The sequence below is a fragment of the Chrysemys picta genome, chromosome 7, assembly GCF_011386835.1.
Source record: "Chrysemys picta bellii isolate R12L10 chromosome 7, ASM1138683v2, whole genome shotgun sequence".
Lineage (NCBI taxonomy): Eukaryota > Metazoa > Chordata > Testudines > Emydidae > Chrysemys > Chrysemys picta.
The window spans coordinates 52,460,550-52,480,983 of NC_088797.1; the positions used below are offsets into that span (position 1 = coordinate 52,460,550).

General features: G+C 56.0%; 1 protein-coding gene and 1 long non-coding RNA gene across 3 annotated transcripts; one reads left to right on the forward strand and one right to left on the reverse strand.

The window, feature by feature from the left end:
• Positions 1–3,807: 3,807 nt before the first annotated feature.
• Positions 3,808–13,917, forward strand: NICN1 (nicolin 1, tubulin polyglutamylase complex subunit). 2 transcript variants are annotated; one of them, XM_042846222.2, is made up of 8 exons: positions 3,808–3,938; positions 4,264–4,402; positions 5,896–6,084; positions 6,893–7,006; positions 7,840–7,911; positions 9,362–9,446; positions 11,285–11,389; positions 11,981–13,917. In XM_042846222.2, the coding sequence occupies exons 1-7, from the start codon at positions 3,901–3,903 to the stop codon at positions 11,356–11,358; spliced, it is 711 nt and encodes a 236-aa protein (XP_042702156.1). In that variant the 5' UTR covers positions 3,808–3,900; the 3' UTR covers positions 11,359–11,389; positions 11,981–13,917. The 2 variants fall into 2 exon arrangements, with proteins under 2 accessions (XP_042702156.1, XP_005279700.1); XM_005279643.5 differs by lacking the exon at positions 9,362–9,446.
• On the reverse strand, positions 10,462–15,324 carry LOC122172924 (uncharacterized). The gene is made up of 3 exons (XR_010589157.1): positions 15,178–15,324; positions 14,658–14,793; positions 10,462–11,117 (listed from the first exon to the last, which is right to left on the reverse strand). It is a non-coding gene; the product is annotated as an uncharacterized LOC122172924 (long non-coding RNA).
• Between the last annotated feature and the right edge of the window lie 5,110 nt (positions 15,325–20,434).

Genomic DNA, 20,434 nt, shown 5'->3' on the forward strand with positions numbered 1-20,434 from the left:
AGGGATGTGGCGCTTACCTGGGGCTCCTAGGCAGAGTGGGCCGGGGGGCCTCTGCACGCTGTTACCCCCAGGCACTGCCCCCACAGCTTCCTATTGGCCGCAGGGGGGCTTGGGGCGGGAGCAGTGTGTGTAGACACAGACCCACCCCGCCCAGGGGCTGCAGGGAGGGGCCGACAGCCACGTGGAGCGAGCAGGCAGGAAGCCACTCAGCTCTGCTGTGCTGCCAGTGCTGGGTGGGGGCCCCAGGCCATTTTAAATCACCCGGGGGATGTGCGGGGCGGGGAGCGCCCAGGGGTGGAAGGTGGGACCGAGAGACCCAGCCTCAAACATTGCTGGAGCCGGGCTCCGGGCCAGGAATATTCCTGGTGCCCAGGCATCACTGGTCCATAGAACTCACCATCCATATCCTTTAACCTTCTCTTTGCTAAGCTAAATAGACAGAGTTCTTTAAGTCTCACTGTAAGGCAGGTTTTCCAATTCTTTCATCATTCTGGCAGCTCTTCTCTGAATCTCTCCAATATTTCTACATCCTCTTGAACTGTGGGCATGAGAACTGGACACAGGATTAGGGTGACCAGATCACCCAAGTCAAATATCGGGACGCGGGGGGAGGGTGATGTGTGTGTGTGTGTGTGGGGGGGGGAAACCACCCTTCCTCCGCAAGCACTGGAGGGAGGCCCGGGAGACTCAGGGGAAGCGCGGGGCCGAGGTGAGTAAGAGTCCGGCCTGGTCCCGAGCAGGCAGGACTCAGTTGGGTGGTAGGGAGAGGAGGGGGCGGCCCGTGGTGCCAGGCGGCAGCTGTTCTCCCCCCCGGGCAGCAGGACTCGGGAGCAGCCGCTGCTGCAGCTCCCACTGCTGCGGGGGAGGAAGCGGCCATGGCGCTTGGCGGCTGCGGCTCTGGCGCCCCCGAACCCCCCGAGCCGGGGCCTGCTGCGGGGACCCAGCAGCGCGCACGCTGTGCCCAGCCCCTGGCCAGTCGCGTCTGGGCTGCTGCCCAGCTGGTGCTATCCCGCGGCGGCCCCGGAGTGGGGGCAGCAGGCCCCAGCCCCCCCGTCCCGCTCGGGTCCCGCAGGGGAACGAATGGGGCTGGGCTGCCGATACCTCCACCCCGGGGCCGCCGCGGGATAGCACCATCTGGGCAGCAGCCCAGACGCGACTGGCCAGGGGCTGGGCGCAGCGTGCGCTACTGGGTCCCCGCAGCAGGCCCCGGCTCGGGGGGTTCGGGGGCGCCAGAGCCGCAGCCGCCAAGCGCCATGGCCGCTTCCTCCCCCGCGGCAGTGGGAGCTGCAGCAGCGGCTGCTCCCGAGTCCCGAGTGCTCTTACTCACCCTGGCCCCGCGCTCCCTCTGAGTCTCCCGGGCCTCCCTCCAGCACTTGCGGAGGGAGGAGGAATGGTGAGCCCGGGGAAGAGGCGGGGATTCGGGGAGGGAGCCAATCGGGGGAGGAGGGGGTGGAGTCGGGGTGGGGGGGGGTGCGAGCACTTCCAGGCTCCAGGCTCCAGGCTCCGGCGCATTTCCTTGTTTGTCCAGTGTCCCGACCGCACGTCGATCGGGACGCGGGACAAACAAGGAAATATCAGGACAGTCCCGATAAAATCGGGACGTCTGGTCACCCCTACACAGGATTCCAGCAGCAGTCACACCAGTGCCAAACTCCTCCCTTTCCAGCCCCGCTCCAAACACCCCGGCCAGCCCAGCCCCGCTTCAAATACCCCTCGCCCCTGCTGAACAGGTGCCCTGGCCAGCCCAGCCCCTCCCCTTTTCCAGCCCCCTCCAAACACGCCCTCGAACAGGCCCCCCCGGACAGTCCAGCCCCTCCCCCCTTTCCAGCCCCCTCCAATGTGTTTTTATTGTCCTTAACTCAGCTGGCCATAGATAACTCCTAGTGTCCTTTTGCTTCCCTTAGCAATTTTCTACAATTCCTAGCATCCAATTTATATTTCCCCCCATACATTACACATTGTATTTTTTTATAGCTGCTTTCACTTCTCCTCTAAGCCAGGTTGTTGGGGGGGGTTTCACCTGTGTAGTCTTTCTTGCTTGGGGAATTTTGGCTTTTTGGACATCTAGTACAATGTTCTTATACAACTCCAAAATATCATTCACAATTTTCTGATTAAATCCTTTCTCCCAGCTCATTTGACTCGTCACTGTTTTCAGCTTTGTTAAACTGGCCCTTTTAAAGCACAAGTGTAGATATAATTATACTGGTTTGGACATTATTCTCTTTGCACATGACAAATGTAATCAAGTCATGATCACTGGCACCTACGCAATGATCAATAAAATAATAAAATAAGACCCAGCTCTTATCTAGTGCTTTTCATCACGAGATCGCAAAGTGTTTTACAAAGGTCAGTAACATTATCCACATTTTACTGATAGGGAAACTGAGGCAGGGAGCAGGGCAGTGACTTGCCCAAGGTCACCCAATAGGCCAGGGTTGCAGCCAGGAATCTTTCTCCTCTGGTTTCCACCCCAATGCCTCCCATTACATGATTCCCAAGCAATTAATCACTCCAGGAATGTGCTCCCTTCCCCCAAGCCCACAACTCACAGCTGACCCCACATGCCTCAAATGGCATGTGATGCAGAACATGTCTGGTGGGATGGGGCCTCATGGGCCCAGAGGATGCGGCACTGCTGGTTTCTATCTAGTGGATTGTCTCTGATGCAACACCAGCTGTGATGCCCCCCACAGTCAGTGCACAGATGGGGTTTCTCTCTGTGTGGCTCCAGAGGGTGCCCACTGCTTCGCTCACTCTCCAGTTGGGAACCCCAGTGAGGACTCTCATGTTGGAGACACAATCCCATCATCATCTGGGATAAAGAGGCCATCTGGGCACGAGCCGTCCCCTGGGGGTGGGAGACAGGGAACCTCGGAAATAGGAACCGCACACAGGTGTGTGTCACCAAAAACCACTGCTCCCAGGGCATGAACCTCAGAGCTGAATGCACAACATCCATCTGCTAAGGGGAGGAGATGGGAGAGGACAGCTAGGAAAGGAAACAGTGAAGGGAAGGCGACAGAGTGGGGGGACTGCAGGGGTCTCTCTGGCCTGGATGATTGAGGAGGCCAGACTGGATGGGCATAATCGTCCCTTCTGACCTCAGGGGGCGAATCCCGCCAGGCAGAAAGGGGCGCCCACGTGACACAGACCTGACGTTGCTTGGCAAGCTTGCCGTAGTGAGCTGGGGGTACTCGGGCCGCAAGCCAAGCCACTGACAAGGGTTCTGCTCGCCACCCTCTTTCCGCCCAGCTCAGTGGCAGTACGCCTGTGGAGATGCACGTTATGTCACACCGGGCAGCAGCTGACCTTTCCTTACAGCATCCTAGTCCTACTGGCTGTAAAGAAAACCTTCAAAATGTGCCCAAGCACAGCTCAAGCAGCGGCACAGGAACTCCCTTGTCATGGCTGTTGGGGAATACACTCTGAAGCCTAATGGCATTATGCTGGTGTGAGGCTTTCCTGTGGGATCAGGTTAGCAGATGGAGCTGGGGAGGGGCTGGAGAGAAGCCCTGTGGGATCATGGTACGGAGGAGAGCCGGGCAGGTAGGCCAGGCAGCCCATGACCCCAGTATCCTGGCGAGCAGGGCTCAGACTCTGCTCCCTTGTTGGGTCAAAGCTGTACAAGCACTCCCCAGCCAGACCCAATGCCCCCCAACCATACCCCCCAGCCAGACCATCCAGCCCGATTGCCCCCACCCCCAGCCAGACCCCTCAGCTTCCCTAGCCAGACCCCCTCCGTCTGCCCCAATGCCCCCGCCCAGCCAGACGTCCCCCAGTTTCCCCCCCCAGCCATCCAGGCCCCCGCAACCGCAGTCCTCAGCGAGCCGTTTCCATGGAGACAGGCGGGGGCGGGGCCTGTACTCCGCCAGCCCTGCCCCGGAGCCATGTTGGATGGAACCGCCGGCGCCGAACCCGGGACACGGAGCGGGGTGAGAGCGTCCCCTCCGCCCACCCCAGCCCTCTCCAAACACCCCCGCGCTCCCTTCCAAACACCCCCGCTCCTCCAAATGGGCCCTCCGCCAGCCCAGCCCCTCCCTCCTTTTTAGGCTCCTCCAAAGTCCAAACACTCCAGGCCAGCCAAGCTCCTCCCCCTTTCCAGCCCCCTCCAAACACCGCCTGCCCGGCCAGCCCATTCCCCCTCCAAACACCTCCTCACCCTCCCGAATGACCACAGCTCCCCCGAACGGCCCCCCTGGCCAGGCCCCTCCAAACCCCCCACCCCTTGCTGCCTGACCTGCTGTTCTCTTCTCACAGCCGCCCCATGGCGACCCGCCCAGCCCCGTGCACCGTCCGCAGCCCTGTGGCGCTGCAGGTGGGAGATGTGAAGACGGACCTGGCTCGGCCTGGCGTGGCCGTCATTGATGTGGCCTTGCCCCCCGCCCAGCCCCTGGATGTACGTGTGGGGTGAGCCCCTGCCCGGGCTATGGGGGGGTCGCGTGTGGCGCTCTGCCCCTCCTGCCCGTGCACCATGGCGGGGGAGGGAGCTTAGTGACAGTCACAGGGCGAGGGGGGGCTGCTGCAATGTCTACGGGGCCAGGTAGCTGTGGTAAGGCCCTGGGCTCCCAACAAACTCTCTGGGATGCCAAGGGTCCCCCAGGAGGAATAGGGCAGCTCTGGGGAAACCCTGGGTAGTAGGGCTGCCCAGGTCCCCATCGGGTGCCAGTCTGCATGCTGTGGGGTGCCCTGACGCAGCAGCAAGCTAAGGTCAGAGTCCCGGCTTGCTCAGCACACTCATTTGGACACTAGGGTTGGGTAGGGTTCTCGGGGCAGATGGACCCCAGGTGGGCATCTGATGCATGGGGACCCAGGTGCCATTGGGTGTGTGCTTGAGCAGCTCCCACTGCATCCAGTGACAGGGCGACATGTCCAAAGCATGCCAGGAAGAGGCACTGCCACGGAGACAGGGAATAACAAAGCCACCTGGGCACGCTGTTCTCCTGACAAAAAGCAGCATTTGTTGGCTGAATGCCAGGGGGCTATTGTACACTTGAGGCTCGAGAACATTCCCATGGGTTTTGGAAGGAAAGATGCCGCTTGCTCCACCCTGAAGTAGCTGGGTGGGAGGACTTGAGGACCTAGTCTCAACCAGGGGAAAGGCTCTGCATGCAGCCGGCTGGACGGGGACTGGCTGGGCACTTGGGGCACCTTATACAGCACATTGCAGGCAGCTCTTAATAACTAGCCTTTCCCGGTCGGAGTTGGGAGGAGGGCAGTTTTAGGCCCAGCCAGTGAACCAGCCTGTCCCAGAGCCATGGCAATGACACAGAAGCTGAGGGAGAGCACCACTGTGTGTCCCAGTTCTCCAGTCTCCGGAGTGTAGCAGAGGGGATGGATTTCAGACCAGTGACCAGAGGCAGGTAGTGCAGAGCCACAGCCATCTCCCTGGGATTAGGGGTGCTGCCGGACAAGAATAGCAAAACATGGGGCTTTGAAGCAAGCTTCAAAGTGTGAGTAGCTTGTATCGAAGAGTCTGAGGGACAGGTAGGTTTTCAACTGCCGTATTTCTATTTACTATGTCAAGCTTGGGGCCAGGAGCTGTGCGTTCAGAGAGAAACAGGTTGTGAAGCCGAAGGGACCATTGTGCACATCTACCCACACGTCCCGCATAGCACAGGCCAGAGAATGTCCCCAGAATAATTCCTAGAGCAGCTCTGTTAGAACACCGTCCAGTCTGGATTTAAACAGTGTTGGGGATGGAGAATCCAGCTCTGCAGAGCTTGTCATCCCCATGCCTTTCCTGCTGCCCATCGAACTGAGTGGACTTACTGGTGGATTGAAGATGTGGCTCAAAGGAGGCCCAGTGGATTGCTACTTGCCTGTCTAGGCAGCAAAGGACAGGCTCTCCCCTTGGGGCGGGCTCGTGACCTGCGCGCTGGGTTGTCTCAGTTGCAGGAAATCGTCTTTAAGAACTCCTACACGGCTTTCCTGACTGTGCGAGTGCAGCGGCGCCACCCCTGTGATGTGGGGCGCGCCAGCGCCAGGAAGTGGGTCACCTGCTTGTGGAATCACTGCCTGATGCCCAGCCCGCACACAGAGGCCGGCTCCCAGGATTACTTCTCTCTCTTCAGGCATCAGGTCAGGACTCTTGGTGCCACTGGGACTGGGGGGCTAGGCCTATGGTAGCTGATTCCCCTGTAGTTAGAGCAGCAGCAGAGCCTTTACTGTGCCTTGGCCACAGCTGGCACAAGTGCAGCTGGGCTGGGCCTGCCACTCCGGGGAGGAGAGAGTGCTGGGGAGAAGCCAGGTGGTACAGGCAGGCCAGCTGGGGCTCGCAGGGGGCTTGCTTGCCCTTAGTGCTGGGCTGCGACTGAAGCACTAAAGCAAGGCAAGGGCTGCTTGTCCCAGCAGATCCCATGGTGCTGCTCATAAGAGCAAACTCGATGTTGGGAATCCTGATCCCTGTGGTGTAATCAGGATCTCTTACTACTCCCTGAATCCTGTGTAATGTTGTAGGGCTCCACCCCAGAGCCAGCTGTCATTCAATGCTGGGGGCAGTGGTGAATTGCCCAATGGAATTTTTGGCGCTAAAACCTCTGCTTCCCCTCTGGCTGCTGCTGGGGATGTGGGCCGTCTCCCCTCCCTGACTCTGTGACTCCAAGGCTGACAGACCTGATGGTTTATTACATTGCGATAGTGCTAGGACCCCCACCAGCACCATAGTGCTGGGGCCCACCCTGAGCTGACAGTCCTCGTCCTTATCCTGCCTGGTGGAAAGGGCCTGGAGTGCGATTCTTGGCACCCATCTATAACTCCTCCTGTCTAGCCATCCCGCATCGGGCTTCGCTCTGCCAGAGCTGGCAGCCCTTGTGCCCCTGGCTCTAAATAACTAGCACCCAACCGCCTCACTGCAGCGCAGCTCTTGCTGCCCTGTTGTCTCTGGCAGTTGCTGTGTGATGTGGATCAGGTGACTGCCGTGCGTTTGATTCTTCGCCAGCCCTCGCCCGTTTGGCTGCACTTCACCCTGGAGGAGCTGCGGCTCTATCCCAGGGGCCAGCAGGTGAGTGACTGCTGCGGCGGTGTCAGGCAGCCTTTCCCCCGGGCAATGAGTGCTGCACAAAGCCGCCTGTGCTTGGTGAGACCAGAATCGCCCCTGTCCCTGCCAGCCGCGCGCATTCAGCCCTGCAGGACTCTTCTGGGACCCTGCTAGTCGTCTCTGCCTCGGACTGCTTCCCACAGGTTCCGCTGAGGTTGGGAAGCAGCTGCCCATCCCTTAGCCAAGGGTACCCTGTCTCCCCTCATTTGTTGTGCTGTAAATCCCACCCTGTGTCCCTCCTGGCAGGGGCTGCCCCAGATTCTGGGTCTGACACGTGAGGCTCTCCCCAGACCCCCTACCCCCAGAGCCCCGGGGAGCTCAGTGAAGTGCAGTTTGCAGTCTGGGCCATGGCGCATGGCCTCAGTGGTCTCAGGCTCCTGGCCATGGGGGCCTCTGTCTCTGCAGCGCAGGGAATGTTTCCTGCGGTACCCCTGTCATCGGCCTGGCCCCAGCACTGATCACCTGCCTGTGCTCCTTGTTGTTTCTGCCTGTGCTGTGACTCTGAGGCCATCTGCACCAGCAGGATTACATTGACGGAGCAGACTGCCCGGGGGGCCTGGGGAGGGAGCAGAGATGGGGCAGCCGCACGCTCCGGCTGGATCCACACTCCCTTTGCTTCTGGCTACAGTGCAGTTCCCTTGGCCTAAGGAGCGTGTGTTGAATGCAGCAGCGGGGTCAGCAGGCAGCCTGTCCCTGTGAGCACCGAGGAGCCAGGCCTGCCTCCATCTGTATGGCAGGGAGGGGGAGAGGGAGGGGTGGCTCAGCTCTGCTCATCTGCCACCTTTGACCTCTTTCAGAGCCTGCAGACAGACTTCCCGTCCTGGCTGTCCCACCTGGCCCCCCAGCAGCAGCCAGAAAACCTGCATGGGGTAAGCAGGCTCCTTATGAGCAGCGCTGGAGCTGGGGTCTCCCAGGGAGCAGTGAGCATGTCCCGGCCAGAGTTGGGGTATCCTGGGGGGAGAGGGCAGCTGGTGAGGTCCCTATTGGGGGTGGGGTGTCCTGTGGGAGAGAGTGGAGTGTCCTGGGGGGAGGGGCCACGGGTGGGTTCCCGTTTGGAGGTGGGGTGTTCTGGGAGGGCAGTGGGCAGGGTCCTGACTGGCAGGGGAGGGGGGGAAATGTCCCCTGAAGCAGACAGCTCAGTTGGGCAGGGCAGGTGGGTACAGTGAGAGCTGGGCTCGTGGGGGCCATGATCCCTGCCAGGTGCATTGGGATCTGCATGCACACTGATGCACTGCAGGAAGTGGTGGGGAGCTCCTGGACTCTGGCGAGTGGTAAATGGGGGGCAGCATGCCGGGTTATAGATGAGAGCTGCATGTCTGGGGCAGGGGGATGGGCACCATAGTCTGCACTTGGGAAGTGCAGGTTAGCCCGGCCCACCGGGAGCACATGGCCTATTTGTGTTCCTCTTGCATACGTGTCCTAGTGCGAATACACACAAGGGCTAATGGCCAGCTGCCAACACTGCTCAGCGAGCAAATGTCAACTGTCTGTTTGAATGTGCAATCTGAAATCCAGGCAACTGTTGATTCATTGTACAAGCCCTCCCCAGTCAGGGGACAAGCCCCATGCCTGTCACTAGCTAGCTCAGGACAAGGTGCTGTTTGCAAGCTGCCTGCAGAGAGAATTGCTTGCTGAATAACTTGGCCTCCCGATCACACCTGGATGCATCTCACCTGCTTGGGCAGTTTGCAAACAGCAAAAGGCCAGATCCATCAACCAGGTGTTGGGAGGGGGGCTTACCCTGACTCTGGTGGGCCAGCCAGCAGTTGAGCCTCCAGCAGCTGGGACTTTGCCAGCACAGTCCATAGAGCATTGTCCCCATCTTTGGACTGGGCATGTCGCTGACACTCAGCTTCCTTGGGGGCCACAAGCGGAAATCCAACAGCAGTTGTTATAAGAGAAAAGTAACAGAGGGTCCTGTGGCACCTTTAAGACTAACAGAAGTATTGGGAGCATAAGCTTTCGTGGGTTAGAACCTCACTTCTTCAGATGCAAGTAATGGAAATCTCCAGAGGCAGGTATAAATCAGTATGGAGATAATGAGGTTAGTTCAATCAGAGAGGGTGAGGTGCTCTGCTAGCAGTTGAGGTGTGAACACCAAGGGAGGAGAAACTGCTTCTGTAGTTGGATAGCCATTCACAGTCTTTGTTTAATCCCGATCTGATGGTGTCAAATTTGCAAAATCAGGATTTATACCTGCCTCTGGAGATTTCCATTACTTGTATCTGAAGAAGTGAGGTTCTTACCCACGAAAGCTTATGCTCCCAATACTTCTGTTAGTCTTAAAGGTGCCACAGGTCCCTCTATTACTTTTTACAGATTCAGACTAACACGGCTACTCCTCTGATACTTGTTATAAGAGAGAAAACCTCTGCCGGCCTTGTTCAAAGACCAGGAAAATGCGGTGAGCAGCGGTGTCTCCTCGCACATTAGACAGATGGTGCTGTGGATTTCAGCTCTCTGTAAAGCTCTCCTGGGCTGCGAGCGCCCTACGGGCTCTGTTGTGATGGGTGGAGAGCTTGGCAAAGTGCGCAGCCTGGGAGTTCTGCTCTGAGAGGCTCTACTACATGGGCGATTGGGATCGGGCGGCGAGAACCAGGGGGTGACTGGGGTTGGGCGGCTGAGATGGGGGGTTGGAGTCCCCAGGGGAGTGGGGGGGAGAACCCCAGTGGTGCTGAGTGGAGGGTTGGGCGGCTGAGATGGGGGGTTGGAGTCCCCAGGGGAGTGGGGGGGAGAACCCCAGTGGTGCTGAGTGGAGGGTTGGAGACTCCCGGGGGGGACCCGGTGGCGCAGCGTGGCTGAGTGGAGGGTTGGAGACCCCAGTGGGGGGAGGAGGGCCTGGGAGCACTGAGTGAGGGGGACGGGACCCAGTGGAACAGCACAGCTGAGTGGTGGGTTGGAGACCCCAGTAGCGCAGTGCGACTCAGCCGAGGAGGGCCCAGTTTGAAACGCCTGCATGCAGACTAGTGCAGAGAGAGCCTGCCGAGGGTGTGGAGATCCAGCTCTGTGATATTTGGCCAGTTGTGATTCCTGACCCAGATCTTGCACTGCACATGTGGGGCCGGTACCTGCACTGATCTGCCTGACCCCGGCTCTATTGCTGTGCTCTAGCGCCTCATCACTCTTAAATTTCTTAAATGGGGTGCCCCAGGGCTGTGTCCTCAGCCCTTTGCTGCAGGATGCACCTTAGGCCTGTGAGGTTGGTGTTGCGGTGGCCACTGGGGCTGTTTGTGAACGCCAGGCGGTGGCAGCTCTGGGTGCATGCCATGGAATGAGGATGTGCCTGAGGATGTGCCTGGGGCTGTGCTCTTGGACCACCCTGGGCAAAGCCACGCTCAGGAGGCACTTGGAAGGCGTTGGAGCTGAGTGGGTCAGCTGGGCTGTCAGCGCAACCTGAGGCAAGCTGGAATTTTCAAGAGTTTTGGGGAAAATGGCAAATTCATTTCTAAATTCTGTTTAGCTCTCCCCCGTTTCCCTGAGTTCCCGTCTAGAGTCTCCTGGCTGTGGCCTCTCCAGCACAGTGTGTGCCTTGCAGTCAGTCTGATTTTGTTAATAGTGGCTTGGATTTGATGTCCTGGCTGTTGGTTCCGGGCACACTTGCCAACAGACACCGAGCTTGACGTGCTCAGCTGGGGAGACCATGGCTCATGGCAGCCAGGATCTTCCAGGAAGCAGCTGCTGCAGATTCGACACAGACCGGAGCTCTCTGACCGTGCAGCCAGAGAATGCTCCTGAATCAGCTGGGCAGCTCAGCTGGGACGAGTAGGCCCCTGGCCAGGCTGGTCCTGCAGCATCCAGCCCATCAGGAAGGGGTGTGATGTTCCAGGCAGCAAATAGGGAGCTTGAATGGCAGGCCTGGCTGGGGCAGAGTCCTGGCAGTGACATGTGCCGCTGGCTGGAGCAGTCAGAGGTGTCATGTGTGATGCCTTCCCAGTCCATCCCCTGCTTTGTAGTTTTCTGGGAGAGCAACGGTGCCTTGTGCACTGGGCGGGGGTTGTGTGCACAGACTCCTGGCTATACTGCAGTAGGACCTGGAGGCCCCCCTGTGCCAGGTGCTGTCCCAAGGGCTCACCGTCTGAAAGCAGACAAAGCAGAGTGGAGCAATGAGATGAAGTGGGCTTGGGGGAGAGCAGGGTAACCAGAGAGCACTTGTCCCGTGGGCAGCGGGGAGGTGAGGGTTATCCCAGCAGTCTGGAGCTGCCTTCAGGAACACCCATCTCAATAACCGTTGCTTGTCTGCAGGGTGTCCCCGACCCGGAAAAGGTGTCTACAGAAGTCCAGCAGCTGTGGGTACTAACAGAGATGATCCGCGCTAACCAGACGGCAGCCCGAATCGGGCGTTTTGACGTTAGTTTCCAGTTAGCTCTGTTCATTGCCCACAGGGGCTGGCCCCCTGTTCTGGGCTTGCTGTGTGGCCCGGCGTGCACCGAAGGGGCAGGATGTATTTTGGGCACTGGCAGCATCTGCTGTCACCCTGAGCTGCTCCCAGCTGGCCATGCTGTACGAAATGCCATCAAACTGCTGGGAAAGCTCCTGAGGGTTCCCGGTTCAGGAGTATTGGAGGTAGGGAACTCTCACCTCCCCTAGTTCCAGCCTCTCTGATGTTCCAGCTCCACTTCCACTGTAATGGAGGAGGTAGGCTGCATGGGGGGGGCTCTCGGCTCCTGCAGTCCCAGCAGAGGTCCCTAGCGGGCACGTCGGAGGCTGTGGACACCTGCATTCCCAGCAGTGGCCCCAAAGGGATGTGTTGGGTGCTGTGGGCGCCTGCAGTCCCAGCAGCGGCCCCTACAAGGGCGCGTCAGGGGCTCTCGGCTCCTGCAGTCCAAGCAGCAGCCCCTAGGGGGTGTGTCGGGGCTCTCTGCTCCTGCAGTCCCAGCCAGCCCCAGCAGGAGGCAGCGGGGTACCCTGATGGGAGTGACGATGGTCTCTGTGTTCCAGGTGGATGGCTGTTACGACATCAATCTGCTCTCCTACACCTGAGCTCTGGCCCAGGCTGGCTGCCCTGAACTTGCCATCTGCACAGCACGTTTCCTTCATTGCTGATCAGAGTCTGCCTCAGCTCTCCCAAGCCAAGAGGGTTGTTTTCTCTCCCTCCCTGTTCTGTGCTCCCTCAGCCTCCCCCACAGCATCTCCTGGGCTTCTTGGCTCCTTGGTGCTGGCCAGATTCCTCCATCTGCATCTCCCTGGGGCCTGCGGACTTCCTCTTCTCCTGGCACTGCATAAGCTCCCTGTTCTGGGCCTGGCAGGCATGTCCCCCAGCCTCCTGATCAAATCACATTGCAGGTGTTTGGCAGAGCCCCCCCGGGAATTTCAGACAAATCCTGCTTCCAGTGAGATCTGGGGTGCCAATAATCCTGGGGTGGGCAAAGCTCAAGGGATGTGCTGGGCTCTGGGAACAGAGTTACTGCCCTGAATATTGCACCAGAGCCCTGCCCCTCCGAGCTTGGAGCTGCCTGGGGCTCAGCGTGGGGTTGGTGTGCTGCAGGCATGGGACAGGGAAGGGACTGTGATGTTCCCTGTTTCTTGCCATTGCCCATGGCAGTGCAGTGGGAGGTGCTACCCAAAAGCCACAGGGCTACTTTGGCAGTTTTTTTCTGTTCTCCCTGTTCTGGTAGGGTACAGGGCTGGGGCCCTACTACCTTCCCTTCATGGTAGTGGGGCTGCAGGGGCATGGCGAGGGGGGAGGAAGGACTGTCGGTTGGAGCCTTCCTGGCTGTGGATTTTAGCAAGGTTGCAGGGCTCAGAGCCTGGGATGGGGAGAGCTGTCTGTGGGCTCTTGGGAGCCTCAGCACCAATGGCAATCAAAGTATGCTACCGCAGAACACAGTCCAGACACCCCCCATCGCTCCCAGCCTGGGATTGAGTGTGGGATCCCCATTGTCTCCCAGCCCCAATTGGCTCCTGACCCATAAATGTGCAAACTCTGTGAAGATGGGCAGCTTGTCACCTAGCCCCTCTGATAGCCCCAGGGTGCTCCCAGATGCTCACTTCCAATCATGGAGTAAATAGCAGCCACGCGGAAGAGATTTGAACTCTTGGTCTCCTGGATCCCAGCCTGGAGCACCTTCCCCCGGGCCCCTGGATCATGGCCTGGAGCCCCCCCCCCATACACACACCCACACACCAGGTATTGGGGGTTGTCTCTCTCTCTCTCCTGCAGTGCTGGGCAAGATTCCCAGCAGCCCTGTGTGCTGCTCCTGAGCACCCAGTCCCTTGGTAACACGGGTGTGGGCTGGTTTGCGGGCTCATGGGCCTGCTCAAAAAAGTAGGGGATGGGGTGTGTCTTGGGAACCGCTGCAGCAACCGAGCCCCACTTTGTGCCATTAACTCTCCCAGGAGGTGCAGTGGAGAGTGCTGGCACCTGACGTGGGGCAATGGCATGACTGCCACTTTCCCTGGTATTCAGGGCAGTGGCAGGAGGTGAACACCTGGCCTCTCCCCATGTTCTCTCCAAGGGGGCTGGAGTAGCTTGCACCTTCCAGCCTTCACCACATGTAACCTCTCGCCTACCCTGGGAATGGCTGGCCCCAGCATTTGTCTGGGAACCAAGGTCCAGAGAGACTTGCCCAGGGTCACATAAGGAGTTTGTAGCAGAACTGGGACATGAGCCCTGGTCTCCTGAATGCCAGCCTGGTGCCCTCTCCTTGGGCCATCTTTCCTGGCCACGTGCTTCCTTCCATCCTTCCTGGCTGCATGTGGCTGGGCTGGCCTGAGTAGGACATGGGTCTTGGGCTGTAGCCAGCCATGCTGTTCCCTCCAACAGTCACTGTGCCCATGGGGATCTGACCCCTATTCTGCCTGTCCCCACAGGGGGATGCATCATGCATTTGCTGGATCTGCACCCAGCTGCTCTAATAAACAACCCCCAAAGCTGAGCTGTGCTAGTGGTTTCTCTGAGTGGAGCCTGGCTGGCACATGCCATCCCTTCTGCCCTGCCTGGGCATTGTCACTTCCCTACAGCCCAGTTTGGGGGCTGCCTGTGCCCAACCCAGCCTTCCCTCAGCTCTTAGAAGAGGGGAGCTGGAGCTGAAGGGCCATTGTCCATAGAGAGGACAAGGCCAGGTTTCAGGAGAGCTGTGGGGGAGGCTCGTGGGGGTGAATGAGAGGAAGGCAGTGTTACCTGCACAATCTAGAGCACCCTGCCTATACCCTATGGAGGGTTCAAGGCATGAACCAGTCAATTTATGCACCCCCACCCTTTTCCTTCCAAGGGCTCAGGGTGTAAGGCACCTATCCTTATGTGACCCGGGGTGCCAGGGCAGCCCTCACTGAAAATGTCAAGGGCAGGGCAGGCTGCAAAAGGCAGAGCAGATACTCCCAAAACAGATGGTTAACACTGAATCACACAGCTGCCTTTTTTACATTCCAGTTCTCTGGCCCCCAGTCAGGACCTAGGTCCAGTACAGCGAGAAGTTGTTTAAAAGCTCTGCTCACATATACAAAATATTCTGACCCCAAAGGGCCAGCCATGTTACCAGGTCAATATTAGTTTGGAACTTACCCAAAATACCATGCTGCTAATCAATCCTTTAGTATCTAAAACTAAAGATTATTATAAAGAAAAAAGAAAGAACAAGAAGAGAGTTGTTAAGTGGTGAAGCAGTCAGATACATACCGAGACTTCAAAGTCCATATATCATGTTCTTAGCTGTATTGCTGAGTTTGCTGGCTTGAAAGTCCCTCTGGAACACGTCCACAGCTGGGATGGCTCATTCAGTCCTTCGTTCAGAGCTTCGTTTGTAGAAAAGTTCCTCCAGAGGTAAGAAGCAGGAATGAAGACAAAATGGAGAAGATGCAGCTGCCTTTTATAGTCTGCCATGTGGCTTGTGCGTCCTTTGTTTCAAACACAAGCTGCCCAGCACATGGCATGGAGAAGCCTTTGAGTTCTGTCCATAAAGTTCAAGCCCCTACATGGTTTGCTGACTTATAAGGTGTAGTCCCTGCCTTTTTCAATGGGTTCATTGTATAGCTGATGACCCTTGATGGGCCATTGAATAGGCTAGGGCAGTGCTGATGCCAATCTATCTGGGGGTGTCACCCAGAAACACAGCATAAGTTTTGAAACAAATATATCATGCATATCTGTAACTCACAATACCATCCTATACCGAAAATCCACCGACCATTATGCCTACCTTCATGCCTCCAGCTTCCATCCCGGACACACCACACGATCCATCATCTACAGCCAAGCGCTGAGGTATAACCGCATTTGCTCCAACCCCTCAGACAGAGACCAACACCTACAAGATCTTCACCAAGCATTCTCAAAACTATGATACCTGCATGAGGATATAAGGAAACAAATCAACAGAGCCAGACATGTACCCAGAAGCCTCCTGCCGCAAGACAAGCCCAAGAAAGAAACCAACAGAACTCCACTGGCCATCACCTACAGTCCTCAGCTAAAACCTCTCCAACGCATCATCAGTGATCTACAACCCATCGTGGACAACGATCCCTTGCTTTCACAGGCCTTGGGAGGCAGGCCAGTCCTCACCCACAGACAGCCCACCAACCTTAAGCATATTCTCACCAGCAACCATGCACCGCACCATAGTAACTAACTCAGGAACCAATTCATGCAACAAGCCTCAATGCCAACTCTGCCCATGTATTTACACCAGCAACACCATCACAGGACCTAACCAGATCAGCCACAACATCACCGGTTCATTCACTTGTACGTCCACCAATGTAATATACGCTATCATGTGCCAGCAATGCCCCTCTGCTATGTACATCGGCCAAACTGGACAATCCCTATGTAAAAGGGTAAATGAACACAAGTCAGATATTAGGAATGGCAATATACAAAAACCTGTAGGAGAACACTTCAGCCTCCCTGGACACACAATAGCAGATTTAAAGGTAGCCATCCTGCAGCAAAAAAAACTTCAGAACCAGACTCCAAAGAGAAACTGCTGAACTTCAGTTCATTTGCAAATTTGACACCATCAGATCAGGATTAAACAAAGACTGTGAATGGCTAGCCAAGTACAAAAGCAGTTTCTCCTCCCTTGGTGTTCATACCTCAACTGCTAGAAGAGGGCCTCATCCTCCCTGATTGAACTAACCTCGTAATCTCTAGATTGATTCCTGCCTGCATATTTATACCTGCCTCTGGAAATTTCCACCACATGCGTCTGATGAAGTGGGTATTCACCCACGAAAGCTTATGTTCCAATACTTCTGTTAGTCTATAAGGTGCCACAGGACTCTTTGTCGCTTTTCACAATACAAAGGTTGATACAAACATATAAACTAGATCAGGGGTCGGCAACGTTTGGCACACGGCTCACCAGGGTAAGCACCCTGACGGGACGGGCCAGTTTATTTACCTGCTGACGCGGCAGGTTCAGCCGATCGCGGCCCCCGCTGGCCGCGGTTTGCCGTCCCGGGCCAGTAGGGGCGGTGGGAAGCAGCGCGGGCGAGGGATGTGCTGGCCGCGGCTTCCCGCCACCCCCATTGGCCCTGGGACGGCGAACCGCGGCCAGTGGTGGCCGCAATCAGCCAAACCTGCCACATCAGCAGGTAAACTGGCCTGGCCTGCCAGGGTGCTTACCCTGGCGAGCCGCGTGCCAAACGTTGCCGCCCCCTGAACTAGATCATCATACTTGGCAAATCATAACATTTTCACAGATACTTTACATGGCATATCTGTCAGATTCCTTGTAATTTTATAATATTGGTATCAATATCACAAGGTGTTCCCCATATTCCATACAGCATCACACCTTACCCCTGGGGCTCAGGGAGAAACCTGGACAATTTAAGTACCCCCCCCTTTTCCATGGGGCTCAGGGCTCTACGGGTCTGCGGGCCCTTTTCCCAGCAAATGAGCCTTACACAGCTGTGCTCTAAACATCTATTTATTAGCAACACACACACAATACATATACCAAGAACATCTCTTATGCTCAACACTCCCAATATAGAGACAAATTTCACCCGATGACCAGTCAGGATTCATTCGTCTGGGGGTTCCCAGCGATGTCTCTGTACGTCACAGTCGTGCAGAGGGGTCAGAGTTCCAGCAGCTTGATGTTAAACTGCAGTCCAGAGATGGTTCCCAGAGAACATTGTTTTTCATTTACATTCTGTAGGTAAAACTAGCTCCCTCCTTTACCCTCACTATCCTATCATACTATTCGATATCCCTAGGTAACAAAACGGAACCAATTGTGCACTAGCACCTATGTTTTCTCCTTACTGCTCAAGTCTTTTTTACATTTTTTATCTCTTATGCCCTAATTGTAACTTATTTATGATATTCTCTGTTTTTCTGTCTGTGCAGATCGTCCGAGCTTAGCTTAACTATTTTACCATTTGTTTGGGTCTTTCTGTTTCCTCCCTACATTTCCCAGGGCCTCGGGGAGGGGGGGGCTCTACAGCCCTTGGTGTTATAACTATTGTTAGGGATATTCCTGAGCTGGGGGCGCTCGGTGGCAGCAGAGCATTTTTTCTTAATCGCAGTGCTGAAATCCCTGAGTTTCACCCAAGGCAGATCAAGGCTGGTTTATGGGTGAGTTAAGTCCTAGCCCTACAGCAGTGCCTGTGGTGCTGGTCATAGGGGAAATGGCTTGTTCTGTGGGGAGCCGCTGCCCAGGGGGAGGTGCACCCAGAAGTGGTCAGCTCATGAAGTCCAGGGTTTGATTCTCCAGGGTTGGAATCTCTTCCAAAGTGGGGGAGTCAATCTCCTGTCAGCCCCTTCACTCCAGGCACCTCACCACAGACAGCAATTCCTGGGGCTCCTGGCCCATCCCATTTCCCTGTGGCCTCCTCTCCCCAGGCTGCAACCTCTAGGGCCTGCAGCTCCGCATTTACATCACTTGAACCCCAGCTATTGTACGGAGAGCAGTGATACCACTGTAGGGGCTGAGCCACAGGTGCTGGATACACCCAGAACAAAGAGACAGCCCCTGCCCTGCTGACAGTCTAAGGCCACATCTACACTACACACTTCTGTTGACTTGAGTTACATCGGCATACAGCCGCTGCAGTTAGTACATCGTTTGTGCGCATGCACACATGGCTCTTTGTGTTGGTGGTGCACATACTCACCAGGAGTGCTTGTGTCAATGCAGAGTGCAGCACGCCATGAGTGGGTATCTCACTGTGCAATTCACCACTGTGCAGCACCAGGTCTTTTGGGATGGGGCAGAAATGAGTCACACAGGGGTGACTGGGAGCAAGGGGTCAGCTTCCCAGTGTGCAACTGTCTCCATCCCATAATCTGAAGAAGTGAGGTTTTTACCCACGAAAGCTTATGCCCAAATACATCTGTTAGTCTTTAAGGTGCCACCAGACTCCTTGTTGTTTCCATCCCATAATGTTATCTGTATCCCATAATTTTCATGCCTTTTTTTAAAAATCCCACAAACCTGTGTCCCTCCTTGCTGTCCACCATCTCTGACAGAAGTCTGGAGCCTGCACAGCTCTGCACTATTGTCATGAGCGCTGCAAGCACAGGACACATGATCCTGGAGTATTTGCAGAGCTGCAAGAAAAACCCAAATGAGTGGGGAACATGATAATTAAGGCTATGTTTATGTCATGGAAGTCACGGAATCCATGACTTCCAGAGACAACTTTGACATTTTCTGCTTCAGTCCCGGGGGCCCTGCAGGGTTCCAGCGACAGGCAACAGCCTCGTGGGGGGCAGGGGAGGGGGAAGGGGTTCGGGTGAGTGGCTGGGGGAGTCCCATTTTCTCTTTGGGAAATATGGTTCCCCTTACAGCTCCCATTCACAGGACATGCTGGTCAGTCGGGAAATCCACCATAGGGGTTGTTGTGATGAAAGCATGCAGGGCCACTAACTGCCTCCTGCTGTGCAGGCCTGTGACACTCGGCAATGTGCAGGACTTAGTGGAGGGTTTTGCAGCAATGGGGTTCTCAAACTGTGGTGGGGCAATAGATGGCATCCATATCCCTACTTTGACACAGACTTCCTTGCCACGGAGTGAATCAACAGAGAGGGCTACTTTTCTATGGTCATGCAAGTGCTGGTGGATCATCGGGGATGCTTCACCAACATCAGTGTTGGTTGATTAGGGAAGGCGCATGAGACTCACATCTTTAAGAACACAGGACTGTTCAGAAGGCTGCAAGCAGGACTTTCCTTCCTGAATGGCAGATTACTATTGGTGATATTGCAATGTCAGCAGTCATTCTGCGAGACCCAGCCTACCCCTTGCTCCCATCGCTTACAAAGCTGTATGCCAGCCACCTTGAGGGCACCAAGAAGCACTTCAACTACAGGCTCAGCAGGTGTAGAATGACAGTTCAATGTGCCTTTGGTTGACTGAAGGCTCGTGGTGGTGTTTACTTACAAGATTGGCCCTCAGTGAGAAAAATATTCCAATGGTTGTAGCTGCCTGCTGTGTCCTGCATCATCTCTGTGAGGCAAAGGGGGAAAAGTTTCCCCTTGGGCTGCAGGGTGGAGGTGGAGCGTTTGTCTGCTGAGTTTGAACCACCAGACAAAAGGACTATTACAAGAGCTCAGCACAGAGCTATAAGGCTCAGGGAGGCTTTGACAGACCATTTTAACAGTGAGCCAGAACAGTGTGTGTTGCTGCAGTGTGCTCTGCCTGGCCTTATTCTTTTGTGGCCTGGTAGGAATGAGGTGGTGGTTGCAGTACATGTAGGGATATAACACTGTCAATGCACCTATTCATTGTGTTTGTGAATGATGTTATGAGTCATGTGACTCTGGGCAGTAACAGGTCATTGGGTCCTTTCAGAACTGCTGAGCGCTAGGCAGCATGTGTTGTGAACTAATAAAGGTAAATTATGCTCCAAATAATAGAAATTTATTCTGTAACAAAATCAGTGCAAAAAAAAAAACCTCTGTGCAATGTTAAAACAAATACATTAAAAACTTAATAAATTAAGAGACCAAAACTTAGAAAGGGGAAAGAGCCATCCATTTCAGCTACACATACACCAGCCCTGGCTTCCCCAGGTCTATGTATGTGAAGCTGATTGTCTTTACTGTCGACTGGGGTGGAGTGGAGGGGTACTGCACTGACTCCTGATGCCATGTGGGATGTTGAGGGGGGTGTAGGAAGGTCCTGATATTGAGTTCTCAGTGGGATGCAGAGGGAGGCGAGCCCGGGATTGTTGAACCTGCAGGTCCACCAGAGACTGCAGTGTCTGTATTTGCTACCTGATGAGGTTTTTAAGGTCAGGCTTGACAAAGCCCTGGCTGTGATGATTCAGTTTGTTTTGATCCTGCTTTGAGCAGGGGGTTGTACTAGATGACCTCCTGAGGTCCCTTCCAACCCTGATATTCTATGATTCATTATATCCTGGTGCATCGCCCTGTCCTTTTTCTGCTGGGACTCCTGGGCCTCTCTTTCTTTCTCCAGGCTGTCTGCAGTGTTCACCCTC

Excerpts from the sequence above, each read along its gene's own strand:
- NICN1 (XM_042846222.2), top strand. The coding sequence starts at position 3,901 with ATGGAACCGCCGGCGCCGAACCCGGGACACGGAGCGGG. Across the intron at positions 4,403-5,895 it reads CCCCCGCCCAGCCCCTGGAT|TTGCAGGAAATCGTCTTTAA; the intron begins GTACGTGTGGGG and ends GGGTTGTCTCAG. Across the intron at positions 7,007-7,839 it reads TCTATCCCAGGGGCCAGCAG|AGCCTGCAGACAGACTTCCC; the intron begins GTGAGTGACTGC and ends GACCTCTTTCAG.